This window comes from Tachyglossus aculeatus, chromosome 3 (assembly GCF_015852505.1).
Source record: "Tachyglossus aculeatus isolate mTacAcu1 chromosome 3, mTacAcu1.pri, whole genome shotgun sequence".
Lineage (NCBI taxonomy): Eukaryota > Metazoa > Chordata > Mammalia > Monotremata > Tachyglossidae > Tachyglossus > Tachyglossus aculeatus.
The window spans coordinates 38,104,141-38,120,047 of NC_052068.1; the positions used below are offsets into that span (position 1 = coordinate 38,104,141).

The window sequence follows — 15,907 nt, forward strand, 5'->3', positions numbered from 1 at the left end:
ATTTGCAAGGGACATTATTGAACCAACCACCGGGTGTAATGTACACTTTCAATCTAATCCTTCTCTTCACCTATATACACGCTTCTTTAAACCCAATCGATTGTCCCTCCACTTCCTTTCAACTTTTCGATCCACTGCTTTTGGATCCACTCTAGCTCCCAAATATTTCCCAATTTCACTCTCTGTTCACTGACAGGGCCTTTATATTGTCCTGACAGAAGCAGCAGCTGCTCTGGGATCCTAATATTAATAATAATAATAGTAATATTGTTTGCTAGGCATTTATTATGTCTCACACTGTACTAAGCACCGAAGTAGACAACCAAATAACCAGGTTGGGCACAGTCCATCCACAAGGGACCCCCTGGAATTTTTTAGGGCCCCATCCCAGTCATCTGTGCAGCACCTCGCCCAGTCCCATCACACTTGTCAATTTCTGAAAGTTTTTGGAGAGGTTTCTGCCCTTCATTAAGGGTTGGGGAGAGCTAGCCTTTGGCTTGAGGGGGTCCACTAGAAGACTAAATCCAGCAAAATCTTCATCTGAATCTTCTGCCAGAATTTCTTAAAGCCCCCCTAAAATCCCACGGCTCTAGAAATTTTTCCTCAGTTAATTCACTGCAACCATAAACCTGCCCTTAGTACATACACACACACACACACACACACACACATATAATATATATACACGCATATATATAGCATAAATATACATACATAACACATATATAATATATACATGCATATATATGTTATTACTAATCTCAACTCTTATATGTATATATATGTACTTATTTACATATTCAATTATTTCTTCAGCCATTTCTGTTCCAAACTCTTGCTCCTACATATCATATCCCTGTTATTCTTTCTGCTCCCACTGTTTGAAAATAAATTCTGTCTTCCCATCTCCTCCATTAGATTAAAAAGTGCTTAAAGTCAGGGGGTATGTACCTTGCTGCTTTGGTACTCTACCAAACACTTATTAGGATCTCTCTATAGACAGCAAGCTCATTTTGGGCAAGGAACGTGACTCTGTCGTAGTGTACTCTCCCAAGCACTTAGTACAGTGCCTGCCACATAGTAAATGCTCAATAATAGTAAATTATTATTTATTTATTTATGATTTATTATTATTTGCATAGTTCAATGCTCAATAAATACTGTTGATTAATTGATTGATGGGTTTTGTACTAAGTAGACACTCGATACATTCCATTGATTGATTTCTTTTATGTTACTTATTGAGCACTTACTATGTGGCAGGCACTGTTCTAATTACTGGGGTAGATAGACGGTCATCGGGTTGAACACAGTCCATTTTCCACATGGGGCTCACAGTCTTAATCCCCATTTTAAAAGATGAGGTAACTGAGGCACAGAGAAGTGAAGTGACTTGCCCAAGGCAAGTGGCAGAGCCGGGACTAGAACCCAGGTCCTTCTGGCTCCCAGGCTTATGATCGATCCAATAGGCCAGGCTGATTCAAGGACAGGAGTGGGAGACAATATGGTGGAGAAGGATCAAGTCGAGAACAGGCATTAAAAAGCGGGAAGAACGCTCGACACTTAGTAAGCACTTAACAAATACAAAAAAAAAAGAATAGAGGAGCAGAAAACACCTGACAATCCTCGACTACTTCTTGAATCACATTGGTTTGAAAGAACACAGGCAGAGAGTTCCCTAACTGAGCACACAAAAAGGATATACTAAAAGCCACTTCCACCCTACCCATTCCGTCCTCACAGTCCCCCCCGTTCTTTGGTGTCTGTTAAGCATCTACCACGTGCTATCTACTACACTAAGCGCTGGAGCAGATACCAGCTAATCACCTTTGAAACAGTCCATGTCCCACTTGGGGCTCACCGGCTTAATCTCCATTCTACGGATGAGGTAATTGAGTCATTGAGGAAGTGAAATGACTCGTCCAAGGTCACTCAGCAGACAAGTGGCAGAGCTGGGATTAAAACCCAGGTCCTTCGGACTCCAGGCCTATGATTAATCTACTAGTCCACGCTGCTTTCCCACACCATGCTATGCCCTAGTTCTCCCAGTCCCTTCCACCCCTCCAGTAACCTCCCTGGGGAAAGGCGGGAATCCTGCTCTAAGAGCCGCCATGTTCCTGAAGCCAAGATCTCCGGTGGACCATCTCTTTGAACCTTTCCAGGAAGAATCGGGTGGAGGCTTTTTGGAGGAGCTAGAGGCCCTTCAATCCCTCTCATCTCAACCTTCCTGGGTCCCTTTGGGTTGGCATCTCCATCCTGGAGTCTGCCCTCAGAGTAGCACCTTCTCCACTGGCCCAGACGAGACTAATAAGAACCACAATAACCCTGGGTTTCTGCAGAACCTTCCTCCTCAGAACATAAAACTCTCCCACATCGATTATCTCCCTCCTCCCAGTAATTCTCGGAAGTAGGGAGGAGCTCCGATTATTCAGTCCATATTGCAAGTGGAGAAACCAAGGCACCAAAAGATTAAGTGACGGATTTTGCCAGGTCTTGCCTTGACTCTTAATGTGGGTGGGTGTGGGTGTTGTTCTCTGTCTCCCCCTTTTAGACTGTGAGCCCACTGTTGGGTAGGGACTGTCTCTATATGTTGCCAACTTGGACTTCCCAAGCTCTTAGTACAGTGCTCCGCACACAGAAAGCGCTCAATAAATACGGTTGATTGATTGATTGATTGAAACCTGGGACTATATCTCTAAGGCCTGGACTCATCAGAAGGCTCACACCTATCTTGAAGAACAAGTGTCCTTTCTCTACTCACCTTCCAGCACCACGTACCGGAAAATCTGGAGTGCCTTGTTGATTCGGGTCACGTCCTTGTTCTCGAAGTTTCGTTGGAGGAATTTGATCATGCGCTCGTTATACAGCTGGGCTGTCATGGAAGAGAAAGCCAGGGGACCTGCCCTCACTGAGATGACCCCCAACGGGGGCAAGGCCCGGGAACTGTGTGAATGTGTGCGATGGGAAGGCTGAGAGGTGGCAGTGGGGAGGTCAAGGGTCACACGGATCTCCCCGCCACTGGGCCCCGGCACCCCTTATGGAAGGGATTTCTGATCAACCTTGCCGTCTAAATGTGGTCAAATAAGGCATTTCATTTTTTAGGTTGGAATCACCAAACTCAATACCAGCAGCACTGAGAGCATGGGAGGTAGAGGAGCATGAACTGTGTGGCTCAGTGGAAAGAGCACGGGCTTTGGAGTCAGAGGTCATGGGTTCAAACCCCGGCTCCGCCAGCTGTCAGCTGTGTGACTTTGGGCCAGTCACTTTACTTCTCTGTGCCTCAGTTCCCTCATCTGTAGAATGGGGATTAAAACTGTGAGCCCCCCGTGGGACAACCTGATCACCTTGTAACCTCCCCAGCACTTAGAACAGTGCTTTGCACATAGTAAGCGCTTAACAAATACCATCATTATGGGGATTCAAACTGTGAGCCCCCCGTGGGACAACCTGATCACCTTGTAACCTCCCCAGCTCTTAGAACGGTGCTTTGCACATAGTAAGCGCTTAACAAATACCATCATTATGGGGATTCAAACTGTGAGCCCCCCGTGGGACAACCTGATCACCTTGTAACCTCCCCAGCGCTTAGAACGGTGCTTGGCACATAGTAAGCGCTTAACAAATACCATCATTACTATTATTATTATGTGCAATATAAACTCTTTGTGAAATGGGATGGCCAGCCCATTCTGAGTGTCCGTGCTGTTGGTGTGGGGCCAAAGGTCAATTCTGGGGAGATTGAGGGGTGGAGGGTGGAGGGAGGGGGGAGGCTGGAGAGGTGTTAGGGGGAGAGTGATGGAAAGAGCTGCTCCAGAGCCTCCCCAAGACGGACTCTGAGCTGAGTGACCTGAGCCCCCCCTTCCACTCTGCTGCGGGGCCAGCAGTTAAGTCTTTTAGACTGTGAGCCCACTGTTGGGTAGGGACTGTCTCTATATGTTGCCAACTTGTACTTCCCAAGCGCTTAGTACAGTGCTCTGCACACAGTAAGTGCTCAATAAATACGATTGATTGATTGATTGATTGATTGATTAAGTCTCCCGCCACTCTTACTCAGGATTCGGAAAGCCTTCAGTGCCATGTTGTGGTTCTTCTCCGCCAGCGGGGCCGAGCTGACCACCTTAGCAGCCACCTACCGAAGAGAGGCAATCAGGGTTGAGAAGGTGCAGCCACACGGAGGGAGTGTTAAGAACTCCCTCCGGATCACCAGTGGGAGCCTAAAACGGTTCGCAGGAAAAGCAAAAGATTGGAGCTCTGATTCTCGCTCGAGCTGCAATCACCTTGCTCTCTGCCTTTCTGAGGAGACACGGAGAGGGCCGGCCCCACAAAGCCTGAGAAGCAGTGTGGCTCAGTGGAGAAAGCCCGGCCTTTGGAGTCAGAGGTCATGGGTTCGAATCCCGGCTCCACCAATTGTCAGCCGTGTGACTTTAGGCAAGTCACTTCACTTCTCTGGGCCTCAGTTACATCAGTGGAAGGAGCCTGGGCTTTGGAGTCAGAGGTCATGGGTTCAAACCCCGGCTCCGCCAACTGTCAGCTGTGTGACTTTGGGCAAGTCACTTCACTTCTCTGGGCCTCAGTTCCCTCATCTGTAAAATGGGGGTTAAGACTGTGAGCCCCCCGTGGGACAACCTGATCACCTTGTAACCTCCCCAGCACTTAGAACGGTGCTTTGCACATAGTAAGCGCTTAATAAATGCCATCATTATTTTTATTATTAAAGCGGACCTTGACCTCTTTGCCCATTCAGGTCTGGGAATCAGGATGTTTGTCAAGGGCGAGGCAGCGGAGGCGGGTGGGGAGAGAGGGTGTCCCCAGAACTGAACAGAGGTCTGACCTGGGCTGGTCCCTGGGGATGTCTGCCACCCGCAAGGGGTCAGGAGGAAACAACATGCCCAATACCTCAGGGCTAAAGTGGCCCACTGGGATACTGGGGAAAATCTGGTGGGGGGCATGACTGGGCCCGGGCGGCGGTGAGGGGATGGATGCCAGCTGGCTCAGTGCTAAGAGCAAGGGGAGGCTGCTTTAACTGGGTCCAAGGAGCCCCTTGTTTAGAGGGGAGCGATACTTGAGGCTCAAAGGGGCTCACCGTCCGGCTACTGTGCCACCTTCCTGGGAAGGGCCAATCGGGACCTTTGTGAGCTTGCGGTCCCCTCAGTCAATCAATTTATTGAGTGCTCACTCTGTGCAGAGTACCGTATTTATTAAGCGCTGAAAATAATCAAATAATAATTGGCATTTGTTAAGCGCTTACTATCATCATCATCATCATCATCATCAGTCGTATTTATCGAGCGCTTACTATGTGCAGAGCACTGTGCTAAGTGCTTGGGAAGTACAAATTGGCAACATATAGAGACAGTCCCTACCCAACAGTGGGCTCACAGTCTAAAAGGGGGAGACAGAGAACAAAACCAAACATACTAACAAAATAAAATAAATAGAATAGATATGTACAAGTAAAATAAATAAATAAATAAAAAGAGTAATAAATATGTACAAACATATATACATGTGCTGTGGGGAAGGGAAGGAGGTAAGATGGGGGGGATGGAGGGGGGAGAGGAAGGAAGGGGCTCAGTCTGGGAAGGCCTCCTGGAGGAGGTGAAAAGCACTATGAGCTATGTGCAAAGCACTGTTCTAAGTGCTGGGGAGGATACAGGGTGATCAGGTTGTCCCACGTGGGGCTCACAGTCTTAATCCCCATTTTACAGATGAGGTAACTGAGGCCCAGAGAAGTGAAGTGACTTGCCTAAAGTCACACAGCTGACAATTGGCGGAGCCGGGATTCGAATCCATGACCTCCGACTCCAAAGCCCGGGCTCTTTCCACTGAGCCACGCTGCTTCTCTAAGCGTACAACAGTGAAAAGCATACAACAGAATGAGCAGACACGTTCCTTGCCCTAAAGGAGGTTACAGTCTAGAGGAGGGAGCTTCTTCCCTCCCACCCTCCCCGGGACCTCACCTGTGCAGACAGCAGAGTCAGAAGGCTGCTCAGGTGGGACGTCAGGTTCACGCTCCCACTCCCGCTGGCTACTATGGCTTCCAGAAGGGAGCAGAGACACTGTTGACAAGGGAGGAGACCTTTTAACCTCCAGCCCGATTCCTCCGGAACTCCCGAGGAGAGGCGAGGGCAACGGGCTGGCCCGGGGAAAGCGCCAAAGGAGAAGGGGTCCATCCTGCTCCACCTGCCTCCCTCCGACTTTCTGAGAAGCTAGGTAGAGAGGAGGAGGTCATGTTCAGAGAAGGCCCCAGCATCCTGCCGCTCCGGTCCGGGCCCCGGATCACCTTGGTAATGTAGACAGGCTCCAAACCCAACTTGGAAAGGTCCAACAGCCGCCGGATCAGCCAGGACAACTGGCACTTGAGCTTCTCCGGCCGCATGAGGAAGAAGAGATTGCCCAGCATGTCCAGGGTAGCCTCCGTCACCTACGCCCGGAAGGCGACGGGGAGAGATTCCACGCACCCTTGGGCCACGTGGCCCCGGACCCGCCGGCCTTTTCCTCTGGTCCCAATCCCAGTCCACCCCTCCGCCGTCACCCACCGAGCCTCCGCTCACCTTGTTCTTATGCTTCAGGGGCCAACGGTTGAAGAGCACCCTCAGAGTCAAGGTCGCCTTGATGGCCACTGATTCGGGCGTGAAGTCCAACAAGAACTCATTCTCGTTGCCCATTTCCAAATGCTGGTGGGCACTGGCAGCTAATCCATGGAGCACTGCGAGGGGAAGGGGTGGTGGCACCGAGGAACTGCTCTCCCTGCAGAAGAACCGGGATCCCCCCGCCTCCAGGCTTGCCCGCCGAGAGGCCTGGTCATCCCCTCTTTACACTGGCACCAGCCAGGCTCCTGATGGGCCAGGGCACCGTCTAAACCCACAGCCCGAAGGGGGAGGAGAGGAAGGGGCAGGGGTCGTAGGGCTAGGCGCCGAGAAGCTGTCCGCTCCTCACCCACCCTGTTGCCTGGTGGCCATCGCTCTGCCCCTTCCTTGATCCCAAGGCCCTTCCCTTCACCCTCCCTGGGAGGGTCCTCACAGCTGCACAGCGCCAACATGTCCTCCTCAGCCTGGGCTTTGCGCAGGATGGGCAGGATGCAGTCCCACGCGGCTCCAATATAAGGCACCATGACTGGGAAGCAGGGAGGGATAATTGGGTTTAGCTTGGATCCCACCCGAGGGAGGTTCTCCACCAGCCGCACCCCAGAGGTGCCTTCCCTCCTTCATTCGCCCATTCATTCAATCGGATTTCTTGGGCGCTCACTGTGTTCAGAGCACGGTACTAAGCGCTTGGGAGGGTACAATGCAGCATTAAATAGTCCCATTCCCTGCCACGATGTCGTTGTCTGATGGATTGGAGGAGGAGGAGGGCATTCCAGGCCAGAGGCAGTACATGGGTTAGGGGTCGGGGGTGAGACAGGAGAGATCGGAGGCACAGTGAGAAGGTTAGCACTAGAGGAGCAGTGTGTGCGGGCTGGGTTGTAGGAGAGAAGGGAGGTGAGGAAGGAGGGGGCTAGGTGGTGGAGTGCTTTAAAGACCATGGTGAGGAGTTTCTGTTAGACATGGAGGTGGATGGGCGTCCACTGGAGTCTTTTGCCCTTTTCTGGAAAAGAAAATGCCTGAGTCCTTCCCTGGCCAACCCACTCAGTGGCTCCGGGTTTTGGCATATATCTCCTCATACACTCAGACCGTCTCCAGTGCTTTTCAACTAGTCCACTCCACCCCATCCATCAGCCTTCTAACTCCCTAATCTCCGATCTTGTGAAGACCCCAGGGCCTCCCCTCTGGGCCCCTGCATGGCTCCAGGGGAAACTGAGAAGCAGTGTGGCCTAGAGGGTAGAGCACAGGCCTGTCGGAAAGACCTGGGTTCTAATCCTGGCTCTACTACTACTAATAATAATGTTGGCATTTGTTAAGCGCTTTACTATGTGCAAAGCACTGTTCTAAGCGCTGGGGGGGGGTACAAAGTGATCAGGTTGTCCCAAGTGGGGCTCATAGTCTTAATCCCCATTTTACAGATGAGGTCACTGAGGCTCAGAGAAGTGAAGTGACTTGCCCAAGGTCACACAGCAGACATGTGGCGGAGCCGGGATTCGAACCCATGACCTCTGACTCCAAAGCCCTGGCTCTTTCCACTGAGCCATGCTACTACCTGTCTGCCGGGTGACCTTGGCCAAGTCACTTCGCTTCTACGTAGCTCAGTTACCTCATCTGTAAAATGAGGATTAAAGCTGTGAGTCCCATGTGGGACATGGATTGTGTCGACCTGATTAGCTTGGAACCTAGCCCAGAGCTTAGTACAGAGCTTAGAGAAGCAGCGTGGCTCAGTGGAAAGACCCCGGGTTTTGGAGTCAGAGGTCATGGGTTCAAATTCCAGCTCTGCCACTTGTCAGCTGTGTGGCTTTGGGCAAGCCACTTCACTTCTCTGTGCCTCAGTTACCTCATCTGTAAAATGGGGATGAAGACGGGGAGCCCCCCGTGGGACAACCTGATCACCTTGTAACCTCCCCAGCGCCTAGAACAGTGCTTTGCACATAGTAAGCGCTTAATAAATGCCATTATTATTATTATTATTATTGCAGTGCCTGGCGCATAGTAAGCACTTAATGAATACCATAAAATAAAGGAATAAATAAGAATAAATCTGGGAGCCAGTTAGCCCAAAGGAGAAATCCAGGGAGAATGGTGTTCGGTAGGGAATGGTACGATGTACGATCCCCTCCTCAAAAATCGCCAGTGGCTACCAATCAATCTGTGCATCAGGCAGAAACTCATCACCCTCAGTTTCAAGGCTGTCCATCACCTCGCCCCCTCCTACCTCACCTCCCTTCTCTCCTTCTCCAGCCCACCCTGCACCCTCCGCTCCTCTGCCGCTAATCTCCTCACCGTGCCTCCTCACCGACGCCTGTCCCGCCGTCAACCCCCGGCCCACGTCATCCCCCGGGCCTGGAATGCCCCATCCGCCAAGCTAGCTCTCTTCCTCCCTTCAAGGCCCTACTGAGAGCTCACCTCCTCCAGGAGGCCTTCCCAGACTGAGCCCCCTCCTTCCTCTCCCCCTCATCCCCCCTCTCCATCCCCCCCATCTTACCTCCTTCCCTTCCCCACAGCACCTGTATATATGTATATATGTTTGTACATATTTATTACTCTATTTATTTATTTTACTTGTACATATCTATTCTATTTATTTTATTTTGTTAATATGTTTGGTTTTGTTCTCTGTCTCCCCCTTCTAGACTGTGAGCCCACTATTGGGTAGGGACCGTCTCTATATGTTGCCGACTTGTACTTCCCAAGTCCTTAGTACAGTGCTCTGCACACAGTAAGTGCTCAATAAATACGATTGATGATTGATTGATTGATTGATGGGAGTGGGGCAGTGGTGGGTCAGGGGTATTCTGGGGAGTCCTAAGGGATGACTCAGTGGGTCAGCTCCCCGACGGGGATCCTACCAATTTTGCCGCTAAGCTTCGCCATAGCCAACAGCAGGCCCCGAGGGGGCAAGCTCTGCAGCTGCACCTTGTCCCACAGCTTCATGATGATGGTTCCCGGGCACTGGGCTCCCACAGCCACGATGACACAGCTGGCCAATTCCTCCAGTTCTCCTTGCGGCTTCTGCAAAGAAGAGCCGTTTCCTGCAGGGAGAAACATCTCCCACAGGGCTACTGGATCCGGGGGGGGATGGATGATCCCATCTCTCCTTTGGGGCTCTCTCGGGACGGTGGGCTGGAAAGGATCGAGCCAGATGGTAAGTGGGGAAAGATGCCCTGAGACAGGTAGGAAAGCAGGCAGTCATCAAGAAAGACAGCAGAGGAGTATCTGGCTGGGCAGACAGGAAAGTCAGGGACTCACTGACAGTGAAAGTAGATAGTGGTTTAGTAGGAAGATAAAAATAAAATAACAGAATACACAATACGTACATAATGATAAAAACGGAAAAAAATGCTTGCAAATATAAGTTGAATACTACAGGGAAAAGAGAAACGCGCTACCCTTAGGAACAACCCCAACAAACAGAAATGGAGGAGCAAGACTAGTGAGGTACAATCAGAGCAGAAAAAAGACTTAGGTTCATAATTGTGTCATGATAAACCCACTTATTAGTTCAACCAATCAATGGCATTTATTTATTCATTTATTTTTAAATGGCATTTGTTAAGCACTTACTATGTACCAGGCACTATACTAAATGCTGGAGTAGATACAATAATAATAATCATTATGGTATTTATTAAATGCTTACTATGTGCGAGGCACTGCACTAAGTGCTGGGGTTGACACAGTCCCTGTCCCACATGGGGCTCACAGCTTAATCCCCATTTAACAGATGAGGTCTTTGAGGCCCAGAAAAGTGAAATGACTTGTCTGAGGTCACACAGAACACAAGTGAAGCAGCGTGGCTTAATGGAAAGAGCCCGGGCTTGGGAGTCAGAGGTCATGGGCTCTAATCCTGGCTCCACCACTTGTCAGCTGTGTGACTTTGGGCAAGTCACTTAACTTCTCTGGGCCTCAGTTACCTCATCTGTAAAATGGGAAATAAGGCTGTGAGCCCCACGTGGGACAACCTGATGACTTTGTATCTACCCCAGCGCTTAGAACAGTGCTTGGCACATAGTAAGTGCTTAGCAAATACCATCATTATTATTATTAAATGGGTAGAGCTGGGATTAGAACCAAGTTCCTTCTGATTCCCAGGCCTCTGCTCTATCCACTAGGCAAAACTGCTTTTCTTGAGTGTTTACTGTGGGAGGAGCACTGTGCTAAGCACTTGGAAGAGTATAATACAATGGAGTTGGTAGATATGGTCCCTGCTCTCGAGGAGTTTGCAATCTAATGGGGGGGGAGGCAGATATCAAAATAAATTACAGCTAGGGAAGCAGCAGAGTGTAAGGAAGCGCGTGTGTGTTTGTGTGCACGCACATGCTGTGCTCTGAGGGTGGGGTGAGGAGAATAGCAGCACATGAAGGGTACAGACTCCAATCAATCCATCAATCAATCAATTGTATTTATTGAGCACTTACTGTGTGCAGAGCACTGTACTAAGTGCTTGGGAAGTACAAGTTGGCAACATATCCAACTTATCCATATTAACTCCAGTGGATAGGTGACACAGAAGGGAGGAAAAAGACGGGGGGAGGAAAGGGAATTAGTCAGGGAAGGCTTCTTGGAGGAAACGTGGTTTTAATAGGGCTTTAACTCAATCTCAATTAGCAAAAATTCAAGGTTGACCAGCTGCTAAAGTAGTAGTACTTGAATTATTATTACAGTACTTGTTAAGCACTTACTATGTGGCAGGCACTGTACTAAGCATTGGCATAAGTACAAGATAATCAGATTGGACACAGTCTCTTGTCTCATGCAGGGCTCACAGTCTAGCTAGGAGGGAGGAAGTTTTAAACCCAATTTTACAGATGAGGGAACTGAGGCACAGAGAAGTGAAATGACCTGGCCGAGTTCACACGGCAGACAAGCAGCAGAACTGACATTATGAGAAGCAGCGTGGCTCAATGGAAAGAGCCCAGGCTTGGGAGTCAGAGGTCATGGGTTCTAATTCCGGCTCTGACACATGTCTGCTGTGTGACCTTGGGCAAGTGACTTATTTCTCTGAGCCTGTTACCTAATCTGTAAAATGGGGATTAAGACTGTGAGCCCCACGTGGGACAACCTGATCACCTTGTAGCCCCCCCAGTGCTTAGAACAGTGCTTCGCACAAAGTAGGTACTTAACAAATGTCATCATTATTATTATTATTAATCCTCTGATTCCGAGGCCCCGTCCCCCTTCTAGACTGTGAGCCCGCTGCTGAGTAGGGAACGTCTCTATATGTTGCAAACTTGTACTTCCCAAGCGCTTAGTACAGTGCTCTGCACACAGTAAGCGCTCAATAAATACAATTGAACGAATGAATGAATGAATGAGGCCCGTGCTCTTTCCACTAGGCTGCCTTTCTTGCACCTCCAGATTTGAGGGTGCATTTACCTCATCACCAGTGTACCAGACCTCCTATAATGAGGAGGTTGCGTTCCTGCATTCGGGAACCCTTGTTTTGTAATACTCACCTGTCTGATGCCGTTTTTTCCGACATTGCATCACATTCTATCCACTTAGACATGCGTCCCCGAAAGAGCGTTTCCTAATTCCCCAATAGCGTTCTAACCAAAACGTGTAGTGAAAACACGTCTTCAGGAAGACCCATACGTACGTATTTGTTGACAATTTTGAATTGCTGAATTTTCATCCGTATTTATCTCTGTTTGAATTCTATCATTTGTCTATATGGGTCTGTCCTCCTCCACTTAGACTGGGAGGCCCTGGTGCTCAGTCCGTGGTGAGCGTTTAATAAGTGTTAGCAATTGTGTAGTAATAAGGCAACGAGGGGCGGGAAGCAAATCGGAAGATGCATCCGAAGTGGGACCGTGGAGCACAGACAAGAACAGAGGAAGGTGGAGGGGGAAAATGGAGAATTGAAAGGAGAGATAAAGGAAGTCTCATGCTCTTCTGCATCACCCTTGCACTTGGATTTGCCCCCTCCATCCACCCAGCCCTCAGCCCCACAGCACTTATTTGCATAACCATAATTTATTTATTTATATCCATGTCTGTCTCCCCATCTAGATCATAAGCTCACTGAGGACAGGGAACAGTCCTACCAATTCTGTTAGACTGTACTCTCCCAAGCGCCTGGTACATGACTCTGCACATAGTAAGCACTTCGTGATAAAAACAATAATTGCACGTGTTAAGCGCTTTCTCTGCGCCAGGTGCTGTTCTAAGGACTGGAGTCCTTGTACTTCCCAAGCGCTTAGTACAGTGCTCTGCACACAGTAAGCGCTCAATAAATACGATTGAACGAATGAATGAATGAATAGATAAAAGTTAATCAGGTTGCACACAGTTCCTGTCCCATGTGGGCTTTACAGTACAAGTAGGAGACAGTAGGATTTAATCCCCATTTTACAGATGAAGTACCTGAGGCGTGGAGAAGTTAAGTGACTTGTCCAAGGTCACACACAGCAGGCACGTGGCAGAGCCGGGTTTAGAACCCAGGTCCTTTGATTTCCAGGCCCAGGCTTTTTCCACTAGGCGATCGATTGACCGATTAATTGAGACAGAGAGAGGAGGGACAGAGAACGGGGACAGAGGGTAGGATGGAAGTAGAAAGGAGAGTGGAAGAGGACCCTCTCAAAAAGAGCTGAACCCAAGTTGAAAGGAGGTGGGACTCAGGCCCACGGAAATAGGTGAGGAAGCAGATGAAGGAAAAAAAAAGTCAGGACAGAGGGAAACTAGTTCCAAGGAGCTCACGGGAGAGGAGAGGCATAATGGGAGGAGGAATGAGAGAATTGGGAGAGGAGATAGATGGACTGTAATATGGAGGGAGAGTCATGAGGGCAGGTCTGTTCCCAGGAAAGGCACACAGGCCCACTCTGTCCTGGACTGGACTTTCCGGTACCTGGTTTCTCCAAGGCAGGGACGGAAACCTTGGGGTGAAAACCGGGCGCGCTTTCCCCCCAACACCCACCTACGTCTTCTCGACACCCCTGCCCGCAGCCGGAGGCTCACCATATTCACCAGGAATCTGATCATGCTGTCCGTCACTTTCTGTCCCTGGGCTGTGTTCATGTTCTTGGAATTGATGATCTTCTGCTCCAGAGTCTTGAGGATGTGGAAGAGGCTGTCGGCACTCAGCTGCACAAAGAGCCGAGGAGGGATAAGGAACCTTAGTCGGCAAGGGGCCGGCTCCAGGTAAGGGAGGAGGAAAGGCCGGGGAGTGGGAGGAGAAAGGCTGAATCCCAAGGAAGATGGGAACCATTCGGGGTCTGGGCTAGCTGGAGTGAACAGAACCAGGACAGTTTGCAGGGATGGGACTCGATCCTAGGGGATCTGGGTTGGAAAGAGATGGAAACGTGCAGGGAATTGGACTCGTGACAAAAAAAGGTAGAAGGGGTTGGGAGCGGGTTGGAGGAAAACTGGGCTAATGTAACTACCTGGCCCGGGGATTGGAGTGACTCCAGTAGGGTCTCGATACTCCGTCCCCAGTTCTCCCATTCCCACTCCCTTTCGGGGACTTCGCGGTGCCCACGTAGGCCTTGGAACATCTCTGTGGAACATAGAGAGGTGGAGTCCTTGTCTCTGCCCCATTAGGTCCACCTGATCCCCAACCCTCCAGCCCCTGCTTTCTAGAGCATGGGCCTGGGGGTCAGAAGGTCATGGGTTCTAATTCCGGCTCTGCGACTTCATTTCTCTGGGCCTCAGTTACTTCATCTGTAAAATGGGGATGGAGACTGTGAGCTCCATGTGGGACTCGCTTCCTTTGTTCTTCCCCCCTCCCTCCTCACCCCACAGCACTTATGTATATTCAGCCATTCAATCATATTTATTGAGCGCTAACTGTGTGCAGAGCACCGTACTAAGCGCTTGGGAAGTACGAGTTGGCAACATATAGAGATGGTCCCTACCCAACAACGGGCTCACATGTACATATGTATATAGCTATTTATTTACACTGATGCCTGTTGACTTGTTTAGATGTCTGTCTCACCGCCTTTAGACTGTAAGCTTGTTGCGGGCAGGGACTGTCTCTATAGCTGCGCTAAGTACAGTGCTTAGTACAGTGCTCTGCACACAGTAAGCGCTCAAATATGATTGAATGAATGAATGAATGACGGGGACTGTCTCCAGCCTGATTTGCTTGTATCTACTCCAGTGCTTATTACAGTGTCTTATACATAGTAAGGACTTAACAAATACCACCATTATTATTATTATTATTGTCCCTTCTTCCATATTTCATAGCTCCTTCCAAGGCCCAAAGCTAGGAATGGGCCTTAGGTTACAAGCAGCATGGCTCGGCGGAAAGAGCCCGGACTTTGGAGTCAGAGGTCATGGGTTCAAATCCCAGCTCCGCCAATTGTCAGCTGTGTGACCTAAGGCAAGCCACTTAACTTCTCTGGGCCTCAGTTACCTCGTCTGTAAAATGGGGATTAAGATTTTGAGCCCCACATGGGACAAACTGATCACTCTGTAACCTCCCCAGCGCTTAGAACAGTGGTTTGCACATAGTGAGCACTTAATAAATGCCATCATTATCATTATTATTATTGTGCTCCACAATCCAATCATTCTTATCCAGACTATCTTGTCTCATTAGCCTAAGGACATACGGGCTTGGAGACATTGTAAAAGGAGTCAAGCAGGGGACAGAGACAAGCCCAAAGGCAACCAAACTCCAAAACGTTAGGCACACAAATGGCCTACACATTCTCAAACATAAACACCTAAACATACATGAACGTTAATCACAGACAACTTTCCTGTACTCAAGATGTTTTTCCCAAGAAAATACATCACAGAACTTTTGACCTGAGTTAAGGCTAGATGTGAGACAGAGAGGGATAAATGGCCTACACGTTCACAAACATAAACACCTAAACATACATGAACGTTAATCACAGACAACTTTCCTGTACTCAAGATGTTTTCCCCAAGAAAATACATCACAGAACTTTTGACCTGAGTTAAGACTAGATGTGAGACAAAGAGAGGGATAAAAATTCCTCAATAATGGACCTGGATATCTTTGACCAGCTCACTGATGGAAAACGGGAGGTGGCGGGGCATCTTTGAAAACTCGAAAGACCAAAAACAACAAATCTTTCCCCTGTTTCCCTGGAGGAAGGGTTTGGTCTCCTGCTTGGACATTTCTTGAGTGTCTACTGGGCACCGTTCACCTCCCCCATGCTCAGAAATGGGGTGGGGGATTTGAAGGGTTTGTAGCTGGGGTTGGGGACCCTGAGGCTGAGAAACGGGGAGGTAGCAGCAGCAGGAGTAGCAAGCTGACCGGAGACCTGCTCAGGATTGTCCTGGAGATCAGCGATGGGGCTGAGCTGATTGCCGGCTGATGAGAGTGTCTCTGCAGAGATGAG

The 15,907-nt window shown here is 49.4% G+C and overlaps 1 protein-coding gene across 1 annotated transcript in view; it reads right to left on the bottom strand.

The window, feature by feature from the left end:
- The window catches only part of LOC119925685 (maestro heat-like repeat-containing protein family member 1), a 65,802-nt gene extending 49,895 nt beyond the window's left edge, over positions 1-15,907 (bottom strand). The window contains 10 exon segments of the mRNA XM_038744062.1: positions 2,762-2,872; positions 4,051-4,129; positions 5,961-6,059; positions 6,284-6,424; positions 6,555-6,709; positions 7,024-7,116; positions 9,437-9,599; positions 13,545-13,670; positions 13,970-14,082; positions 15,823-15,907. Coding sequence (XP_038599990.1) covers positions 2,762-2,872; positions 4,051-4,129; positions 5,961-6,059; positions 6,284-6,424; positions 6,555-6,709; positions 7,024-7,116; positions 9,437-9,599; positions 13,545-13,670; positions 13,970-14,080 — 1,078 coding nt within the window. The 5' untranslated portion in view covers positions 14,081-14,082; positions 15,823-15,907.